Source organism: Oryctolagus cuniculus, chromosome 1 (genome assembly GCF_964237555.1).
Source record: "Oryctolagus cuniculus chromosome 1, mOryCun1.1, whole genome shotgun sequence".
Classification (NCBI taxonomy): domain Eukaryota; kingdom Metazoa; phylum Chordata; class Mammalia; order Lagomorpha; family Leporidae; genus Oryctolagus; species Oryctolagus cuniculus.
In genome coordinates, this window is record NC_091432.1 from 30,666,409 (window position 1) to 30,688,421 (window position 22,013).

The 22,013-nt window shown below is 47.1% G+C and overlaps 1 protein-coding gene across 3 annotated transcripts in view; it reads left to right on the plus strand.

Annotated features, from left to right (window-relative positions):
• Positions 1–22,013, plus strand: part of SLC1A2 (solute carrier family 1 member 2) — a 160,340-nt gene that overhangs the window by 86,494 nt on the left and 51,833 nt on the right. For all 3 annotated transcript variants that reach the window (XM_008269754.4, XM_051825964.2, XM_008269759.4), the window contains exons 2-5: positions 8,681–8,820; positions 10,615–10,767; positions 13,633–13,883; positions 20,772–20,940. In XM_008269754.4, the coding sequence (XP_008267976.1) occupies positions 8,681–8,820; positions 10,615–10,767; positions 13,633–13,883; positions 20,772–20,940 (713 nt within the window). The remainder of the gene's footprint in view (positions 1–8,680; positions 8,821–10,614; positions 10,768–13,632; positions 13,884–20,771; positions 20,941–22,013) is intronic.

The following is a 22,013-nucleotide window of genomic DNA, read 5'->3' on the forward strand; positions in this document are numbered from 1 at the left end:
TCTTGTCTGTAGGTCTCCTCCTTGCCTTTCCCTGTAAGGGCTGTGATGCAATGGGCTGTACCCTCATGCTCAGTGAAATGGTTTATCTCATGATCAACCTCTAAGCTTATTAAAGCCAAAGTAACTAGAATTTAAGCTATGTTTATTAACCAGCTTTTTGTTACTACAACAAAATACCTGAGACAAGCTACCAGTGAAGGAAAGAGAGGTTTATTTGGGTCATGGTTCTGGATGTTCAAGTCCAACATCAGGGGCCCCATTGATTTTGCCTCTGGTGACGTTGATGGCTGAGAATGATGAGTTAGGATAGAGGAAGGATCACATGGAAAGCCAAGAAGGAGATAGGGATAGGGATAGGGATAGGGATAGGGATAGGGATAGGGATAGGGATAGGGAAAGAGAGAGAGAGAGAGAGAGAGAGAGAGAGAGAGAGAGAGAAACAAGGATAGGGAAGGAAAGAGGTCAGGCCCAACTTGGGCTTTTATAATAACCCTCTTTTGTAAGAACTATCTTCCATGGGCACACTCCCAAGGACCTGAGGACCTCCCACTAGATCCCACCCCCTAAAATTTCTACCACCTCCCAATAGCAGCACCCTGGGAACCAAGCACTAAGCAAACACGTGGGTCTTTGGGAGACATTCAATATCCAAACCATCACCCTATATCTCTGGGACTGAGTGCTGCCAATACCCTTTTCCTCACCCAGAATTAAAGAACTGCAGAATTTCAGAATCTAAAAGAATCTTTTTTTTAAAGATTTATTTTTATTTATTTGAAAGAGTTTTACAGAGAGAAGTAGAAACAGAGAGAGAGGTCTTCCATCTGCTGGCTCACTCCCCAGATGGCCGCAATGGCGGGAGCTGTGCCGATCTGAAGCCAGGAATCAGGAGCCAGGAGCCTCCTCCGGGTCTCCCATGCAGGTGCAGGGGCCCAAGGACTTGAACCATCTTCCACTGCTATCCCAGGCCACAGCAGAGAGCTGGATTGGAAGAGGAGCAGCCGGGACTAGAACCAGCACCCATATGGGATGGAGGCGTTTCAGGCCAGGGCCTTAACATGCTGTGCCACAGCGCTGGCCCCCTCTAAAAGAATTGTTTATCCAACCTTCTGATTTCACAGATGAAGGACCTAGAACCTAAAAAATGAAAACAGGCCAAAGTTAACACCTGAAACCTATTAGTATTTTACATTAAGGATGTGATTTTATCATTTTATTGCACTTCACTCTTCTGTCTGTTGACTGTAGGCAAATAAACTTATGTCCATTTTAACCTTGTACTCTTTGTGACATATCAGTTAGTGGCAGCCTTAGAATTAGAACGCAGGACTCCTGACTTTCAGTCTTAACCAGTCTCATTTTGCCAACCAGATCCAATTCCATCATGATTCAGGCTAGCTGTCAACTGTGCTTGGATGTTCAAGAAGAAGCTATAGAAACCATATGTTGTTTTTGAAGGCTGGAATGGCTCACTGGGAGAACCATCCCAGAGAAAAGTATTGAGAAATAGCAAATGGGCCCAGTGGCCAAAAAATGAGCAGAATGGGCTGAAGGAGAGTTTGGAGGCTGTGACCCGAGGATCACAGTTCATTCGTGGGATCTGTGAGGACAAGTGTCCATCAGGGAGATTTCTCGGCCAATGAGCATCCTCAACAGGAATCATAGGATCTAGCCCTGGTGAAGATGCTTGCAGGCTTTTGGAAGGGCCAGCCTGTCTTAGGAGTCCATGCCCTTTTACAAGCAAGGATGGTGCTCTTTAGGGAGCTGGGGAAAGCCTGGATGTGGGATAATTATGGCTGTAATCGTTCCCTCCTAGTGCTTGACGGTCAAAATTGATGCCACTGATATTCCCAGCATCCTTCTTCAAACACACCAGCTGTCTTAGGGTGAAGCTGTCTTCAGCAAGCCCTACTTTTGTCTTTGAGGGTCTGATGTAGTATCTTGCCTTAAGGCAATACCTGAATGTCTTTGTCTCCCCTCTGTTTCCTCAGCTCCCAAAAGCCTGGGGTTTAGACCAGGGCAGTGGAGGTGCAGATGGGTAATGCACACTGCATACTTCACATCCTGCAGGTGAAACACGCCAGTTGTTTTAGGTTCCCTGGGGGGGGGGGGTGTTCTGTTGCCACCTCATTGAGCCAGGGAAGGAGGAAAAGAATTGGTGCCAGAGGAGGTGACGGAGTGTGCAGCAGGAAATCAGAACCCGACACATCTAATGAGCCTGTTATTAGAGGCTCTTGGCAGAATGAGAGGAATCAAATGCTAATGGAAAGCAGGTTCTGAGAATAGTTTACAACTCAGCATCAGCCTCATAACATGTTCCCTTTGAGCCACAGAGGGTGAGGCACATGATAAGCTAGGCTTGCCATTGAAAAGGGACTTGTGGAATTGGGAGCAAGAACTGGGCTACAATTGCAATATTAACAGCTGTTTAAACAATTCAATGGAGAGGCTAACTGAAGAAAATTACAGGCTCATTGTTGAGTTTTTAGTTGTTCTAACAGCTGCATCACATGGCCTGACTTTGCTGGCCAGTGGAGGCCACCGAGAGATCTGGCTGAATCGGCTTACTGAAACTTCCGACATTATGGAATTTCAGTGCTAAGTCCTCCGTGCAGGATATAGTCTGGTAGAACTGGAGGTGTCAGGAGTGTTGGAGAGCATTTGGCTCCTTGGAGTTGGTATATATAGGCCCCATGTGGGCTTTCAAATTCTTTGTTGCTTTGTACCATCTGCACAGCCACAGGATGCAGGAAGTGAGTATTAATAGAGAGATGAGTTGCACCCTTGAAATGATTTGTTGTGTTTATCCAGTGCACTTAGCCAAACCTAATCTTGCCCTTTCTTCTTATTGCCATGGAGGCGAACCCTTGGGTTACTGTGACCTCAGGTCTTCTGCCTGCGTCCAACTCACCTCTCCTGGGAACTATTTCTCTGGGATAATCATTGAAATTCCATCTTGTTCATGATAGTAATGAGGCCCAGAATTACTTACTTGACTTACATTTGGATCTGTGCCCCTGCTAAAAGCCACATGGACATCAGGGATTGCATGTATGGTGGGAACTTTAGGCTCTAGGATAGATACATAGATTTCCAAATTGCATATAGTCCATTTATGAGGGGTCTTCAAGCAGTTCATGGAAAATGTGTATTATAAAAAAAAACTATACATGGATTTTAGTTTCTTCACACCAAAATAAATTTAGTTTTTAATTCCATTTTTCCACCAACTTTTTGAAGTGCTCTCATATTTGCTAATTTTATAATTAACTTAAGAAGACTTGTTTTCTCTAGGTTTTAGTTCAAGATGGTCCTTTATCACAAAAGCTTTCCCTGGCCACTTGATATAAAATCACACTACCTCCTCACTTATTGCTGTCCATCTCCTTAGTTCTCTTCCTGGCTTAAAATATATACAATGTGCATCCCATGAGCAGCAGGGCTACGTCATTTTTGTTCGTGGTGATATCTTGGGTTCCCAGAACAGTGTGGGTTGGGTAATGTGTGCCCAGTACAAATTGGTGGAGCAAATGCAGGAATGGTAAGAGGCTTGCCGCAGTGCTGTGCTGCCAGATTGTCAGCTGGAGAAAGCAAGGTGCCCTTAAAGCTGCTTTTCAATGTTTCTTTTCCTTTAGCAAATAGTTATCAAGCGTTCCATCGTGGGTGTTGTCAAGACCAAGCCCTGCTCTTCCAGGACTCGGACAGGTGGAGGATGTACACAGTGAAATGAAATCCAACTGTAAAGATCCAAGTCAGGGATCAGCGCCTCTTGGGAACCCTTCTTGGGCGTTCCTTCCTTCTCCCTGAACATGGGTCAAGCACTGCTCTGAGGGTTTCCCATAGTGTCCACTACAGAGCTGCCCCCTGGCCCATGTGGACAGCAGACCATACAGTATACAGTGCATTCTCTTTCCTCCCTTAGTAAAGGGTCCCTAACAGTAAGGATTTTACTGTAGTCACTACTGAGAGTAGTGTCTGACACACAGTACTCAACAAACATTGAGTTACTTCCACTATTGCTGCTGTTATTACATGCATTCCGTAATCAGCATTTATGTAACCATGTGCACACACTTTTTAAAAAAATTTTTATTTATTTACAATTGAAAGGCAGAGTGACAGGGGTTGGAGAGAGAAGGGCAGAGAGAGAGAGAGAGAGAGATCCTCTATTTGCTGGTTAATTTCCTAAATGGCCACAGAGGCCAGGGCTATGCCAGACCAAAGCCAGGAACTCCACCAGCGTCTCCCACATGGCTATCAGGGACCCAGGGACTCAGGCCATTTTCATTGCTTTTGCAGGAGCATTAGCAAGAAGCCAGACAAGAAGTGAAACAGCCAGAACTTGAAGAACTGATGCTTAGGTGGTGGAATGCCAGCATCTTTTTTTTTAAAAAAAAAATTTATTTGAGAGGTAGAGTTATAGACAGTGAGAGAGAGAGAAAGGTCCTCTATCTGCTGGTTTACTCTCCAACTTTCTGCAACAGCCAGAGCTGGATCAATCTGAAGCCAGGAACCAGGAGCTCCTTCCAAGTCTCCCACGTAGGTGCAGGGATCCAAGCACTAGGGCCATCTTCTACTGCTTTCCCAGGACATAGCAGAGAGCTGGATCGAAGAGGAGCAGCTGGAAATCAAACCGGTGCCCATATGGGATGCCAGCGCTGCAGGTGGAGGATTAACCTACTGCACCACAGTGCCAACCCCAAATATCTTAACCTGATGTACCACAACACTGGCCAGTGTGCACACATTTTAAGCAGTTGCCTCTTCTTTTGAAAGAATATTGGCTTAAAAGTAGTTCTCTATTCCATACACTATATACTGTCCTATGATACTGTGTACTCACTATGTACTCTGTATAATATTTAATTCACAGTATTTTCCATTTCAGGCTCCCCTTCTGTTCTGGGAGATGCAGTGATTAGCTAGACTACTACAGAATTTTTTCAAAGAGTTCTTGGGGGACTCCCTGCATCCCCAGCTGCAAGCCGAGACCCTAATTCCCTATGTGCATATGTCGGGAAGTCTTGAGGGACTGGAGTCTCTGCTTAATTCCAAGAGGACAAGTCACAGAAATTCTCCCAATAAATACTTGTGGATTCATGACATTTTGATGCTGCCACTTTGATGTGGCTGTTTTGAGTTGAGGCTTCAGGAACATTTTGTCATGTTCTAAAAACATGCAGTGATGTTGTAAAGCTAAGAAATGTGTACAACAGGCCTCCAGCCACATCTCAGGGCGGGTGTATATGTTAGCCTAGTCTTTGTGTGTTTTCACTTTGACGTGGCTGTTTTGATGCCTGAAGCTTGCATTCCATCTTATGGAACTTACCAGAATGTTTGCTTTAAATCCTTGTTGGTCTCACTTGGATACCAACCGGGAGCCTGATTCTCATTTCAATGGCAGGAGAAAGGCAAATGGAGCAGACAGCAAGAAGATTAATAGCCTCAGGGGGATGGCTGGCTAAGGGAACACATCACCAGTGCAGAACACATGGTATCTCTGTGCTTTCTTGGCCCTTTTCATGATTTAGAGGAAAAAATCTATATACATACATATACTACATGCACATACAGTGTTGGAGAAATGTTTGAAAATAGAAAAAGACCCCAGTGCACACATAGTTAATAACTATGTAACACGTAGTTAATAAGCTCATTCTGATCATTTTTTCCTGCTGTGCTAGAAAAAGAACCTTTCTGTCTGTTTCATTTGGCAAAGGGAGGAAGTGGTGTTGGTTGCTCAGTGATCAGAAAGGCCTCTCCCGTGGGCTGTGAGCAGTCACGCCCTGTTTTCTTTTTCAGATGGTCTGAATGATCCTTAGCGCATACACATGTCAGGAAGTCCAATTGCCTCACACATTACTGAGATGGGTAGAAATTTAGGTCATTAAAGCAGAGATTAAGAAGTTTCTATGTATTTTTGGCTAATAGTTTCACCTAAATATTCTACTAAGTCATTCAACAATATTCTCAATTTTAAAACATTGTGGGAGCCAGTGCATTTTAGCAGCCTGCTATGAAAAAGTAAGTAGTTGTATCTGGGTCCAGGTTCTTACCTTGGGGAATGGAAGCTATGTTTATGGTGTCTTGTTCAAATGGTGGTACGACTAGGTAGGTCCCCTGCATTAAGTATAATCCTTGTCATGAACTTGGCAAGTACTGTGTCTCTTCTTCGTATCTCCTAAATAACAGAACTGTCTGTGTGCCATGTAAAATGCTAGCATAATTTTGTTTAATTTTCATAAGGAAAGGATCAGGCCCTTGTTCTACCCACTATGCAGCTAGCAAGGATTTGAAGCTGTTTTAGTTTCTTTTTGTTGCCATAAGAAAACTTAGGGGGCAGCATTGTGGTGTAGTGGGTAAAGTTACCACCTGTGAAGCTGGCAATCCCACATGGGCACCATTTTGAGTCCTGGCTGCTCTGCTTCTGATTCAGCTCCCTGATAGTGTGCCTGGGAAAGCAGCAGAGGATGGCCTGAGTGCTTGGACCCTGGTACCCATGAGGGAGACCAGAAGAAATTCCTGGCTCCTGGCTCCTGGCTCCTGGCTGCTGGCATTGGCTTGGTCCAGCCCCAACAGTTGCAACCATCTGGGGAGTGAACCAGTGGATGGGATCTCTCTCTCTCTTTCTCTTTCCTTCTTGCTTTTTGTAATGCTACCTTTCAGATAAATAAATCTTTTTTTTAAAGATTTATTTTACTTATTTGAAAGAGTTACAAAGAGTGGTAGAGACACAGAGAGAGGTCTTCTATCTGCTGATTCACTCCCTAGATGGCCGTAATGGCCGGAGCTGTGCCGATCCGAAGCCAGGAACCAGGAGCCTCCTCCAGGTCTCCCATGTGGGTGCAGGGGCCCAAGGATTTGGGCCATCTTCCACTGCTATCCCAGGCCACAGCAGAGAGCTGGATGGGAAGAGGAGCAGCCAGGACTAGAACCAGCACCCATATGGGATGCTGGCACTCCACACCAAGGCCTTAACATGCTGCACCACAGCGCCATCCCCATCAGATAAATAAATCTTAAAAAAGAAAGAAAGAAAGAAAGAAAGAAAGAAAGAAAGAAAGAAAGAAAGAAAGAAAGAAAGAAAGAAAGAAAGAAAGAAAACACCTGGAGCTGAAGCTGAGAGGTTGTTTAATGCAGTTTTGGAGGTAGAGCACGGCATCAACATCTGCTCAGCTCTAGTGAGCACCCTCTTGGCTGCACAACATCATGGCAGATGGCATCATGGTGGGGGCATGTGTGACAAGGAGAGAGCCCATGGTCAGACAGGAGCCAGAGCCCAGGGAGGGGCCAGCCCTGCTCTTTTATGCAACCCTCTTGTGAGAACTTGTCAGGATTCCCAGATTCCATGAAAACTACCTTAACCCTTGCTGAGTGTAGCACTCTCAGTGACCTGATGATAGTCCACTGGGCCCCACCTCTTAAAAGTCCCACCACCTCTTAACTTCGGCACACTGGGGACCAAGCTTCCAACCCTTGAACCTCTGGGGGACAAACCACTTCCAGACCATAGCAGAAGCCAAGGTTCTCTGAAGCTGACACTGCTCCCATTACAACCAGTGATTCCAAACCACTGGTGTACAGAATAGTGTTGGTTCCCAACACAAGTTCCTCCTGTCAGTGATGAGTGTGTCTGGGTAAGGATAACACCCTTGTACCTTGGAAACTACTATTATCTATCCAGAGACAGTGGCTTGTCTTTCTAGGTGTTAAAGGCTTTTTTCCCTTATTATCAAAGGATGCTGATTGTACATGATAGCTACAGAAATGTACTAAGTTGTTAGGGTAAAATGTGGGCCTGCCTATGTCAATCTCCAAGCTTCAGTGTGGCACCTTATTAGCCTGGGAAACAGCAGAGCTGGGAAAGGAACAGGAAACCCATTACCCCAGCTAGGGCTCCGCTGGGCAGACTCCAGGATGGCTTGCATTGGGCTGGGTTTATCTGCACAGGGCCTGGGATATGTCACAGGTGAAGGTGATCAAAATGCTGTGAGCCATACTTTGATTCTTAGTTATGTAGGCTGTTGTGCTGTTTAACAGAGTTCTGATAATGTAGTTTGCCTTTGTAGACCCCCAATCCATTGAATGCTTTTTTAACACTGGATAAGCCAGCCGGCGCCGTGGCTCACTAGGCTAAATCCTCTGCCTGTGGCGCTGGTACTCTGGGTTGTAGTCCCGGTTGGGGTGCCGGTTCTGTCCCAGTTGCTCCTGTTCCAGTTCAGCTCTCTGCTGTGGCCCGGGAAGGCAGTGGAGGATGGCCCAGGTCCTTGGGCCCTGCACCCGCATAGGAGACCAGGAGAAGCACCTGGCTTGTGGCTTCGGATCAGCGCAGTGTGCCGGCCGTAGCAGCCATTTGGGGAGTGAAACAATGGAAGGAAGACCTTTCTCTCTGTCTCTTTCTCTCTCACTGTCTAACTCTGCATGTCAAAAAAAAAAAAAAAAAAAAAAAAGGGAAAAAAACAACACTGGATGAGCCATCTATTCCCATAGAGAGTTAGAGCTTGATGCTTGATGAGTAGAGTTTGTGCTTTTACCAGTCCAGAATGCAGAGGGCTTGAACTTGGAGGCATTTTCATTTTGGTACAACCTAGGCTGTCATCATTTTGCTGTTGTTGTAAGACTGAAACTGTATAGGGAAGGTGCCCAGGGTCTCTAATCACTGCCTCTGTTTCTATTTTAGTGCCAACAATATGCCCAAGCAGGTGGAAGTGCGAATGCACGACAGCCACCTCGGTTTGGAGGAGCCCAAGCCCCGGAATCTGGGTCTGCGCTTGTGCGACAAGCTGGGGAAGAATCTCCTGCTCACACTGACGGTGTTTGGTAGGTGCCTTGTGCGGCCCCACCCTCTTCTCTGGGACTGTCCTGGCTCTGTTGAGGAGGTGGTCCCTTCCACAGACTCTCCCACTGGAAAAGGAACTACGTGCTCTGCCCAAGGCTCCTTTTGTCCAGGCATCACTGCCTTGTGATATTCTCTCCTCCTCACCTGCTTATGGCAGTTTGTTCTTTGGATTCTAGTGGATCTCAGAGTTCAGGCTGCATGTAAATGTCCTGAGTGTGGTAGGATGCAGATTCTCAGGCCACTCTCACAAGGCTTAGCTTTGGGCCATCTGGAATGAGAACTTGGAGTCTATAGCTTAGGATACCTTCTAGGTGGTTCCAAAGCAGTGGTCAGTGGGTCAAAATTTGATATACCCCTACATCGAGAAAAGAGTAGTGGTTGTATAAAATCCCATTAACAGGGTTCTCAGGATCTGACCTGCTCCACACACATCATGAACTTTGCTAACGAGCTCAATATGGAAAAGACTTGTCCTGATGTCTTGATCTGTTCCAGCCCCGTCTTGCAAATCTTCCTCCCCTACTTCAGGACTCACGTGGGGTGTGGTTGGCCTTTTGGGTAGACTGTTGAAACAATCTCAGTCTTAGCTTTTCCACTGGGACATATTGAAAATGGGGCAAATCACAGTTTCTTGTAAGTCAGCCACACCATTTCCTTTCTCAATCCCTCCTCATTCTTCAGCTCTCTCTAGGCTACAATGAAGGACTTATCCTCTCCACCCATTCACACTCTGTTCTGTGGCTTCTCCTTTGAGCCCATAATCTCAGATACAAGTGAACCAGGGTCAGGACAGGAGCTTGCCACAGTTCCATTCAGTTCAGTATAGGAAACACAAGCGTGGTAGGGCTTTCCAATCATTACCTTCCTTGTAAGCAGATCTTATTTCTCATCAGACTTGAAGTTGGACCATGTTGTCTTCACCTATAGAAGAAAAAAATGACAAGGCCTTTGGCCATATTCCTCTGTTCACTTGCTTGGAGATAACTCTGTAGCCCATCTACCTAGGAACACCCTCTTTCACTTAGAGCCAACTGGTGTGCTATATCCTGACTTGTGGTTTCTGCAGGGGTCATTGATGTTGGCCACCTGTTTGCAGAGATCTGAACTTTCCTTGTGGGATCTTTGAGTCTACAAAGGGAAAGATGCCTGTCAGTTTCTCTGCTCAAATTCTTCCTTCTCAAATGATATATATTTTACAGCCTCTTCTTGATTGGCATTCTGAAGATTGGGTAAAATCCATAGATATCAAGAACAAACCCTGAGGGTAAGCTGGGGGGAAATTACTGGAAGCCAAAGAAAATGGATGGCTTAAAAAGGAACATGCACCCCTTTAGTCTGACTAATATTCCTTTTATCTTGTCTCCAGTTAAAGTGAGAAGACATCCATTTGACAGCATGCCACTGGGTCAGGATTGGGCTGGAAGGACAAGCAGTATGGGGCACTGTAGGTTATTTCTTCCGACAATTTCTGACTCCAAGTTGACAACATTCTCAGGGATGTTGGGGTTCTGTCATGCACGCTTCCCATAGAGCTCGAGAGGGATCTCCTGGACTCCTCTGGTACTGCCTTTCAGAGTAGTTGGAGCTACAGAAGGTTATCTTGCTATTCATCAAAATTAGCTTCAATTGTCTCATGCTGATTTTCTGTTCACATGTTGCTCATCATCTAGTGATGCAGAATCACAAGAAACATCAATGCTACTGAAAGAAGTCCCTAGAGCTATTTCATCTGACTAGGGTTAAAAAATAAATTCAAATTTCCCCCCTCTTTGCAGGTGTCATCCTGGGGGCGGTCTGTGGAGGGCTGCTGCGTCTGGCCTCTCCCATCCACCCTGACGTGGTGATGTTGATAGCCTTCCCAGGGGATATCCTCATGCGGATGCTCAAGATGCTCATTCTCCCTCTCATCATCTCCAGCTTAATCACAGGTAAGCCCACGTGCCTGTGCTTGGCCAGAGTGGCTCATACTCCTGCTCTGGATTTTGGGTTGACTATGGAATCTGGTTGAATGAACAAATGTGATTGTGCCATTTCACTACAGAGCCTTGGCTTTGCTCTCTCTAAAATGAGGACAAGCAGAGCAGGTGTTTAGCCTAGCTGTTAAGATAGCCATGACCTGCATGAGAGTCCCCAGGGTTGGATTCCTGGCTCCAACTTCCTACCAATGCAGACCTTGGGAGGCAGCAGTGACAGCTCCATTAAATGAGTTCCTGCCACCCATATGGGAAGTCAGGACTCTGTTCCCTGCTCCTGGCCCATCCCTGGCTGTTTCAGGCACTTGAAAAGTAAATCAGCAACTGGGGGAACTCTCTTTCTCTGTGCTTTTCAAATAAATTAATTGAAAATAATGAAGTGGGAATAATCAGTCCTTAAAAAGTGCCTACCATCTTGGTAAGTTCATCTGCCTAACAACAAAAGGTAAAGGGGACATATAGCCACGTGCAAAGAGTTTTGATGACTCTAGTGAGTTTCTTTTTAATGTGTATTTTTCTCAATTTTCTACATTTTATTTTGTTCAGAAATGGATACAGTTAATAATATAAATGGAAACTGCCCTTACTATTGAGCTCAGCATGGAGGGAGGTGGTTGTTAAATATTTTTAAGTGTGGGCCGGCGCCGGGGCTCACTTGGCTAATCCTCCACCTGCGGCACCGGGACCCCAGGTTCTAGTCCCGGTTGGGGCGCCAGATTCTGTCCTAGTTGCTCCTCTTCCAGTCCAACTCTCTGCTGTGGCCTGGGAGTGCAGTGGAGGATGGCCTAAGTGCTTTGGCCCTGCACCTGCATGGGAAACCAGGAGGAAGTGCCTGGCTTCTGGCTTCGGATCGGCACAGTGTGCCGGCCGCAGCGCACTGGCCGTGGTGGCCATTTTGGGGGTGAACCTATGGAAAGGAAGACCTTTCTCTCTGTCTCTCTCTCACTGTCCACTCTGCCTGTCAAAAAAAAATATTTTTAAGTGCAAGGCTAGATATGAAATCCCTCTGCGTTTTTCAGGACAAAGTTCCCCTTAATATATGCAGTTATTTTTGGTGGAAATAATTAATTATTTAATCAGGTGCACTTATTTTTGACTGAAATAATTATTTTTGAAAGAAAAACTTCCATTTTCATGGGTTTATTTCTTGTAGTTTCCTCCTTACCAAGTAATATTCCCAAACAGGGTAGAGATTGTGGTTGTTTAGACCTAAGTGTTAGGATGGTAAGCTGGGCTGTGGTCCATATTCGGGTGCCAGCGCCCTAAGTGACTTTGAGAAGTTGCCCCTCTGGACTGTGTACCTTTTGAAGGAAATGAGGCTCCAGTAATTCTGGGAAACCCAGATATGAAGCCATATGGATCTATAGTCTTGTTGGAGTTGACCAGTGAATGCAGTGATTGGAAGCCCTGGGACTTAGGGTCAGGCATTCAGGGGCTAAGCAGGGTCTTATCATTCAGCCCTAGATCAACTGAAACTGTGCTTTTACTTTAAATGCTCCTACCCAAGCCAGACAATATGTTCTCTATGCCTGTTTAACAGCTGGTGCATTGGCTCACCCAGTGTGGAAGCGTAGCCTCTGTTGGCTAGAATTAGACCTTAGGTTGTAAAGAGAAGCTACTCATATGTGAATCAGCTTAATTCAGAGAAATGCCATGGATGGCTTCCACCCTGCAGCACAAAGGGCTGATCCAGAAACAGGTTCAGTCTCTCTGCCCAGTGTAAGTAGGAACTGAAACCAGGAAGTGGACACATTGGAGAAACAACTGGAAAAAAACCCAGTGGAGGCCGGAGTTTTCGTGACGGGCTTGGAATTTCCTCCAACCTCCCAAGGCATAGATGAAGTGTGTGCCACTGGCAGAGAGCCTTCCACACAGCTTTACACGCGTGTTCGGTCACCCACACAAGGCTGGAGAATGTGAACCTGTGGCATGGTTCACCTGGGATGAAGGGGAGGGCTATGCTCTGTCACTGTTCTCAGATGCTGGGTCTCTATGACCAGTCATGTATTCAAAAGGCATTCAGAGTGTGACACTGAGCTGCCAGCTCTTTATCTTCCTAAGTCAGGGCCTGAAAAAACAATCAACAAAAAGCTAGCATGTCCCCATACCATCACTTCACAAAAGAAAGGACCAAAAAAGTGAAAGAGGGGCCAGCATTGTGGCACAGTGAGCCAAGCTGCTGCCTGCAATGCAAGCATCCCTTATCACAGCACCAGTTCAAGTCCTGGCTGCTCCACTTCTGAGCCAGCTCCCAGTTAATGTACCTGGGGAGGCCTTGGAAGATGGTGCAAGTCCTTGGGTCCTTGCTGTCATTTAGGGAGACCTAAATGGAGCTCCAGGATCTTGGGCTTCAGCCTGGCCCAGCCCCGGCCATTCCTGCCATATGGGGAGTGAACCAGCAGATGGAAGATCTCTCTCTCTCTCTCTCTCTCTCTTACTCTCTCTCTGCCTTTCAAATAAGTAAATAAATTTTCCAAATAAAGTCAAAAGAATTTAATTTCAGAAATAAAAATATAGTATCTTGAATGTCATTTTAACTGTTTAACACTATTGAAGACTAATAAAGAAAAATCATCACTACCTGTTCACGAACTCTGTACTGGATGACCTCTGACTCTCCCTAGTTCTCTATAATCTCAAAAATGTCCTGGACAGTTACAGTTATAGACTAAGCAACTGACCAGATGTTCAATTGTAGGAAGTTTAATTAGCCATTAATACATTTAAGTAACAAGAAGCCAAGGGTTGCAGGTTATATAGTGAGGGATCATTAATACAGTGTTAACAGAACTAATTCTTGTGGATTTCTTTTTAACCCAGGGTTGTCAGGCCTGGATGCGAAAGCCAGTGGCCGATTAGGCACAAGAGCCATGGTGTACTACATGTCCACGACTATCATCGCCGCTGTGCTGGGGGTTATCCTGGTCTTGGCTATCCACCCCGGCAATCCCAAACTCAAGAAACAGCTGGGACCTGGGAAGAAGAATGATGAAGTGTCCAGCCTGGATGCCTTCCTAGACCTTATTCGAAATCTCTTCCCTGAAAACCTGGTCCAAGCCTGTTTCCAACAGGTACCCCCGAGTTCTGATGCTGTCTCTTTTCCAGTCTTCTAAAGCTTTAAAGCAATGATTTAGACATTGTTCCAGCAAACCCATGCTGGGTAACAATTTTCTTAATATTTAATTATATCTGGCCCAGGGCTTGTATAATGTAGTCTGGGGCAGGATGTTGGGATTCGAATCTCTTGGCTTTTGTTTCCTAGTTAACTTAATACATTTTCTGCTTGGGATTCTCTTTCTCTGTCTGTCTCTCTCCCTGCCTCCCCTTCCCTCTCCCTCTCTCTCATCCATTTATTGCTTCCTTTCCTTTTGCTCCTGTCTCTGAGTTGTCCATAGGCACATTTTTGTCAGTCTAGCATACTCACTGGTTCTCGATGTTGGCAGCACAGGGTTGGCATTTGGTATAGAGGCTAAGGTACTTTTTTTTTTTTTTTTTTTTGACAGGCAGAGTTAGACAGTGAGAGAGAGACAGAGAGAAAGGTCTTCCTTTCATTGGTTCACCCCCCCAGATGGCTGCTATGGCTGGCGCTGTGCCGATCCAAAGCCAGGAACCAGGTGCCTCCTCCTGGTCTCCCATGCGGGTGCAGGGCCCAAGCACTTGGGCCATCCTCCACTGCCTCCCCAGGCCACAGCAGAGAGCTGGACTGGAAGAAGAGCAACGGGGACAGAATTCGGTGCCCCAACCGGGACTAGAACCCGGGGTGCAGGCACCACAGGCAGAGGATTAGCCTAGTGAGCCATTGCACCGGCCTGAGGCTGAGGTACTTTTTAAGACACCTACATCCTGTGGCCAGTGTTGTGGCACAGCAGGTTAAGTTGCCACTTGTGATGCCAGAATCCCATATCAGAGTGCCAGTTTGAGTCCCAACTGCTCTGCTTCAAATCCAACTCTCTACTAATGTGCCTGGGAAAGCAGCCCCAGCCTCTGACATAGGGATACCTGGATGGTGTTCCAGGCTTCTGGCCATTTGAGTAGTGAACCAGCAGATGGAAGATTCCTCTCTCGGGGCTGGCACTGTGGCATATTGGGTAAAGCCGCTGCGTGTGGTGCTGGCATCTCATATGGGCATCAGTTCAACTGGGCTGCTCCACTTCCAATCCAGCTCCCTGCTAATGCACCTGGGAAAGCAATCAAGCTAACCCAAGTACTTGGGCCCCTGTATCCATGTGGGAGACCTAGAAGAAGCTCCTGGCTCCAGGCTCTGGCCTAGCCCAGCTCTGGTTGTTGTGGCTATTTGGGGAGTGAACCAGCAGATGGAAGACCTCTCTCTCTGTCTCTCCCTCTCTCTGTAACTTTACCTTTCAAACAAATAAATCTTTTCTTAAAGAAAAAAGATGCCCCTTTCTTTCTCTATCTCTCTTTATCTCTTTCTCTTTATTGCTCTCCCTCTCTGACACTCTGCCTTTCAAATCAATTAAAAAGCTTTTTTTTTTTTTTTTTTTTTTTTTTTTTTTTTTTTAAAAAAGACACCCACATCCCATAGTAGAGTGCCTGGAGTTGATCCCCAGCTCTGGCCCCTTCCTCCAACTTCCCACCAGTGCAGACCCTAGGAAGCAGTGGTGACAGCTCAAGTGTTTGGGTCCCTGCCACTCATGTCAGAGACCTGGATTGAGTTCCTAGCTCTTGATTTGGCCTTTCCTCAGCACCAGCCATTGTGGGCCCTGGGGTGTGAAGCAGCAGATAAGAGCTCTCTTTGTCTTTCTCTCTACCTCTATAACAAAGCAAATCTTGGCAATATAGCAAAACCACATGTGGTGCTTTTAAAAGCTTCAAGTATGAGGCTGGCGCAGTGGGTGAATGTCCTGGCCTGAAGTGCCGGCATCCCATACGGGCGCCTGTTTCAGACCCGGCTGCTCCACTTCCGATCCAGCTCTCTGCTGTGGCCTGGGAAAGCAGTGGAGGATGGCCCACATGCTTGGGCCCCTGTACCCGCATGGGAGACTCAGAGGAAGCTCCTGGTTCCTGGCTTCGGATTGGAGCAGCTCCGGCTGTTGTGGCCAATTGGAGAGTGAACCATCAGATGGAAGACCCTCCCCCCCCTCAATCTGCCTCTTCTCTCTTTGTGTAACTCTGACTTTCAAATAAATAAAATAAATCTTTAAAAAGAGGTGACCAGCCTTAAAAAAAAAAAAAACCTACAAGTACTAGGGCAGTCATTTGACATATTCGTTAAGAACCATTTGAGATGCCCATATCAGAGTGCCTGGGTTTTAGTCCCAGCTCCACTTCGGAATCCAGCTTCCAGGGAGCCAGTGCTGTGGATAGTAGGTTAAGCCTCTGCCTGTGGTGCTGGCTTCCCTTATGGGTGCCAGTTTGTGTCCTGGCTGCTCCTCTTCTGAACTAGCTCTCTGCTGTGGCCTTGGAAAGTAGTAGAAGGTGACCCAAGTTCTTGGGCCCCTATGTTGGAGACCTGGAAGAAGGTCTTGGCTCCTGGGTTTCAGACCGGCCCAGCTCTGGCCATTGTGGCCATTTGGGGAGTAAACCAGCAGATGGAAGACCTTTCTCTCTGTCTTTCCCTCTCTCTGTCTGTAACTCTACCTCTTAAATAAATAAATAAATTTTAAAGAAAGAATCCAGCTTCCCGCTAATGCACATTCCGGGAGGCAGCAGGTGATGACTCAAGTGCTTGGGTCCCTGCTGCCCACATGGGAGACCCAGAGTGAGTGCTGAGTTCCAGGCTTCAGCCTGGCTCAGCCCCAGGTGTTTCAGACATTTGGGAAATGTAGCAGAAGATGGGAGATCCTTTTCCCTCTACATATCTCTCTGTATTTCTCTGTCTCTTTCTCTGTCTCTCTGCCTCTCAAATACATTTGAAAAATATTAAATGCCATTTTACAAAGAAATGGTAAATGTGTGAGGTATAGGATATACTAATTATACATAATTAAAACACCTCGTAGACATGTACTGAAACATCACTATACCCCATTGATATGTATAATTATTATGCAAATTGACAATAAAATAAAACAAAAATGTGAAATGCCATTCTGGTGTCACATGGAGCATAGACTTATATTAGAGAGTCCCAGGTGGGGGAAGAGGGTTAGGGGGATGAATTACAACAGGCTGGAGAAGGGGTGCTCCCTACAGTCCCCCTCGTGTAATATGCTGCCCTGCAGCCAGCCTGCTTATGAGGATGCCTTCACTTCCTTTGGAGTGATGGACACAACTGGGCACCAAGTGTGTTCTTAGCTTTTGGAAATTTCACTCTGGGACTGCAGCTCCTGGGAGTTGAGCTAGAAGAAGTCAGAGTAGGAAGAGCCTCTGGGAAGCACAGACTTGGGCCTGCTGCCTGTGGGCAGCCAACGCATGCTCCCTGCAAGGAGACACCACCCTTCCTCTCAGTCTGAAGACAGGACCAGGAAGCAGGCAGGCACGTGCTCCTGCCTTGGAAGGAGTTTCTGTGGTACTGGCCATGCTCTGGCTTTATGGCCACTCTTTGCATACAGCTGCTCAGGCCAAGGGGCAATATCTGCCACCCTGGGGTAGAGGGCTTAGCCCTTTTTACCCATTCCCATCCCAATCCCACCCATTCAGGACAAAATTCATCCACTGGCCTTAGTTCCTGCATTCAGCCCAAGGTCAAGGTCCTTCTGTGGTAGGGAGACCTGACGAACAATGGTATAGAATAGGATCATTAATCTCAGGGTGATGGTGTGTGCAGATTCCTTAAACCTGGTTGGAAAACTCTGAAGAGGACTTGAGGCATGGAAACTATTCTAATAGCCTGGCATGGCATTGCCAGACAGAAGGGGTCATGAGTGGCCTCTTCTGTGTCCATTTAATATCGCTTTTAATATTAATATTAAATTAATATTAATAATCAATTTTAATATCGTTTCTCTTAAGTGGAGGGGACTTCCTGACTGGACTGAGATGTCAAGGGGAAGGTGTGCTGTCCTCAGGGTAGAGGCTGCCTTAAACAGTGGCAGCACCAGGCTTGTCCAAGTCAGGTCCTGTGTCTTTGAGAGCATGGAGGTCTCCTGCTTACTGTTCAGGGCTGGCTTTGGACTAAGGCTGAGGTTTCCACAAGAGAAGTTGGCTGGAAGGTGAGGCCTGACAACATAAAATCAAACCCAGCCATAGAGACCATGGGGGTTGTTTTTTTCCAGGGAGTTCAGTGATCTGTGTGTGAGAATGCTTCAAAAACTTTGTGGGAAAATGGTATCAAAGCATAAGGTTACTAGAGTGCAAAAGTTCCTGAAACTCATGCAGAGTTTTTTTCCCTTGAAAATGCACATTCTGGCCAGCACCGCGGCTCACTAAGCTAATCCTTCACCTTGTGGCGCCGGCACACCGGGTTCTAGTCCCGGTCTGGGCGCCCGATTCTGTCCCGGTTGCCCCTCTTCCAGGCCAGCTCTCTGATGTGGCCCGGGAGTGCAGTGGAGGATGGCCCAAGTCCTTGGGCCCTGCACCCCATGGGAGACCAGGATAAGTACCTGGCTCCTGCCATCGGATCAGCGCGGTGCACTGGCTGCAGCGCGCTGGCCAAGGCGGCCATTGGAGGGTGAACCAACGGCAAAGGAAGACCTTTCTCTCTGTCTCTCTCTCTCACTGTCCACTCTGCCTGTCAAAAATAAAAAAAAATTTAAAAAAAAGAAAATGCATATTCTGTGAACTTACAAGTACCCTCATGTATTTGGTTGGCTGGTACCTGTGAGCAGCACTGGCTGCCGAGCCCTCTGATTGCTACAAGGATACTATGGGCAATGAGGCAGATGAGGTTCCTACCCCATGGAGCACACATACATTCAAGGGGTGTGAGATAGACCAAAACAAACACTGGGTAAGCATGCAAGAGACAAAAAAATGAGGGCTAGAGGCGAGATGGAAGGCTAACTAAGAACGAGGGGAGATGATTGAGAAGATGATGGGGGGTCCGAGTGGACTGGCCTAAGAAGAACTGAGGAAAGAGCCTTCTAAGCAGTGGCACAGACTTGCAAGGGCTGGGAAGAGTTTCGTGGGTTCAGAGAAGAGAAGGGAGGCCTATGTGAGCCAGCATGTGGGGAATATGCATGGTGATGGAAGAGGGCAAAACATAGTTCAGGCAGGATCTGACCGCCCAAGGTAAGACTTGGGTTTTCATTCTGTGGTTTGGGGCAAGAGGATGATACTGTTGTATTAAAAAAAAAAAATCTGGCAGTTATAGTCCCAGCTAGAGCTGTAGGAAGCTACTTACCTCTATCTTGCAGATAGCTAAGAAGAAAGGCGGGAAGGTGAGATAGGAGGCCTCTGCAGGTGTTAAGATGAGAGGTGGTGGTAGATTGGAGTCAGCACCCAGATTGTCCAGTGGTCCAACCTACACAGGCTGTGGATCAAGCTCTCAGGCAGGGCTGATCCTTGTTCCTATCTCTTTGCTTTCAACATAAGCCAGTGGGGCCCGTGTTGAAGCTGGGCTTTGGTGTCAGACATGACTCATTTTGAATCGTGCTTCAGCAACAAGCAGTGCGCTTGTGGTTTGGTTTTATCCCGGTGAGCCTCAGGGGGTTACCATAGCTGTAAGAGGCTGTAGATGTGCAGTCTCCAGCACCTAACCCTGGTGGTGTCCATCTGTTTAGGTCCATGGCCGCTACTCCATTTAACCCAAGCTGTGGCTTCTTGGAATTCTCAGGACAGGTCGACAGTTAGCTTTGGTCACCTCCCTTTGCAGAGAGCATAATTCTGTTGTTCACGGAAGCTTCCATTCAGATCACGCCTGGATCTTGTCTTCATACCAGTGCCCAGACGGAAGGGCCAGTGTGCTTCCTGTTCTTCCCCGAGACAGCTGGCTTCCTCTCCCTGCACGTTGCATGTGGCCAGGCTAGAACAGAGGGCACCTGCTTCACTTCAGAGAGTGCTGACCCCCTTTTCTTCCATTCTGGCGCACTGATCCATTCAGCATTGCTTACAGTTGGGCCCAGCTGCAGTGGGATCAGAGCCGCGCAGTTTAACACACAGCACAGGTGGTGGAAAGAGCCCAGCGGGGGTCAGACCCCCTGAGCTGAAGTCCCAGCTTTGCCAATGAAGCTCTGACATCCATCAAGTCCCCTGACTCGCATCTTCTTCCGCATCTATTCAGGGTTCTGCCATCTGCTACCTACTACGTGCCGGCACTGACAGCCTAGGGTTCTGCCTAAGTTCTATTTTAATGCCTTTAGAGGTGATATTTTTAGGGGCTCAGTTGTGAATTTTCACAGCACTCTGCAGGCAGGGTGCCCAACACCTTTAAAAATAGGGCCCCAGCTATGGATGTCGAGGAATAGCATGAGGGGTGCCGTGGAAGTCATCCGCTCTGAAATGCGTGGGGAATGTCATGCAAGGCTTGGCTTGGCAGCACTGCACAGAAGGAGCGGGTGTCTTCCCATCCTGCATGTGGATCTGAAATGTCAGCAGATGCTCCTTCCATGGTGACAGCTGGAAGCTGACACAGCTGGTACCCTGGTGAGGATGGCCAACAGAGCCAAAAAAGGGTCTCAAAGTCAGCCTGTGGTGGCTGTGTCTAACACAGAGCAGGCAGCAGGAACACAGGTAGATTGTTAGTTGCTGATCTGATCCCTGCCAGAGCTGTGTCCTTTTGTCCTTGAGCAGACCCAGGGCCCAGCACAGGGGTCAGGGCTCAGGGCTCAGGAATGACCACCTAACTGAGTCTCACAACCACTGCTGGACTGGGCTGCATGTAGTCCATTTACAATTTCCCTTTATGTTTTATAATTATCTTGTCATTAGTACAGTTGTATCCCACTGTGTGTGGTTGGTAAAAAGACCATTTTGTTAAGCGTAAACATATGAACTGTTTCCCAAATTTCATAATTTATTGTTTAACCTGTTGGGAACCTTCAAATAGATGAAGGGCAGGGCTTTTGTTGACTTGTTAGACCAAACCTCATCTTGATGCTTTTTCCCTTGCACTGCATTAGATTCAGACAGTGACGAAGAAGGTGCTGGTGGCTCCTCCATCAGACGAGGAGGCCAATGCAACCAACGCGGTCATCTCCCTGTTGAACGAGACTGTGACTGAGGTCCCCGAGGAAACTAAGATGGTTATCAAGAAAGGCCTGGAGTTCAAGGATGGGATGAACGTCTTGGGTAGGTTGTGTGGTCCACCTACCTGGGGAGGTGCCTCTGCTGCCCTGACAGTGGCCAGCTTTTCCTGTACCTCTTCACCCGCCCTGCACCTTCTCAGAATGTGGTGACACTGATGTCCTCTAGGTGGAGCAGGAGGTCTCTCTGGGGAGTGATTTGAGGCTCACTGAGACTGAAGCTGAGCTGATTAAGGAAGAGTGAGCCCGGGAGGGGACACGGGGGCTAGAGGCCAGGTATGTGCAGAGAGGGGGCTGATATTTGCTGTGCACATTCCCTGAGTGTGGGGCATCTACAGGTCACTTTCTTGGACTCTCCATTTTCTTGAATGATGCACCCATTTGTAACACTTCTTAAGCACTTTTTTTGAGCTGCCCTTTTGTTACGCGTCTATGCTAGGCATAGGAGCCATCCCACCAACATTCACAGCCTGGAAACAAAAACAAAGCTCCCCATGCTGTAATGTGTTGGTGTTGTTGGCTAGAGGAGCTTTACAGATTATCTTGTGTGACTTGTGAGATTCCCATAAACCTGTCTCCCCAGCCTTAGCATGCCTTCCTGTTGTGGCTTTGTGGTTGGACACACATGGATTTGGCTCCTTGGGGAACTTGTGCTGGTTATCTGACCAGGGGCAAGTCACCCTACTTCCCTGAGCTTCACTTGTACGATGGACGTGGGATTGGCATCTGTTTTGTAGCTCACCGTGAGGATTGAATGAGATGCATAGAGAGCACAGTAGAGCAAGCTCTGTGCTCTATTCACGTGAGCAGGATCATGATGAAAACAGGTAGAGAACCGAGGAGATCAAAAAGAAAACACCCCCACGAGTTTCCATCACGTGAATGGCTCCACCTGGCCTGGTTTACTCCCTATTCACCCAGCTATGGGGATTCACTCTCCCCATAACCACTACCTGCCATTACAGTGGTATCCCTAACACAAGAAAGAGGGACATTTGCCCCTAAGTTGGGAGAACTGGGGAATATGACTTTCCAGGCAAGATTTCTAAGTATTCTGGTGAGAGCTGTTTAGAATTGGGTGAGTTCTGGGGCCCTTCCTTTTTCTCCTTGATTGGGTTG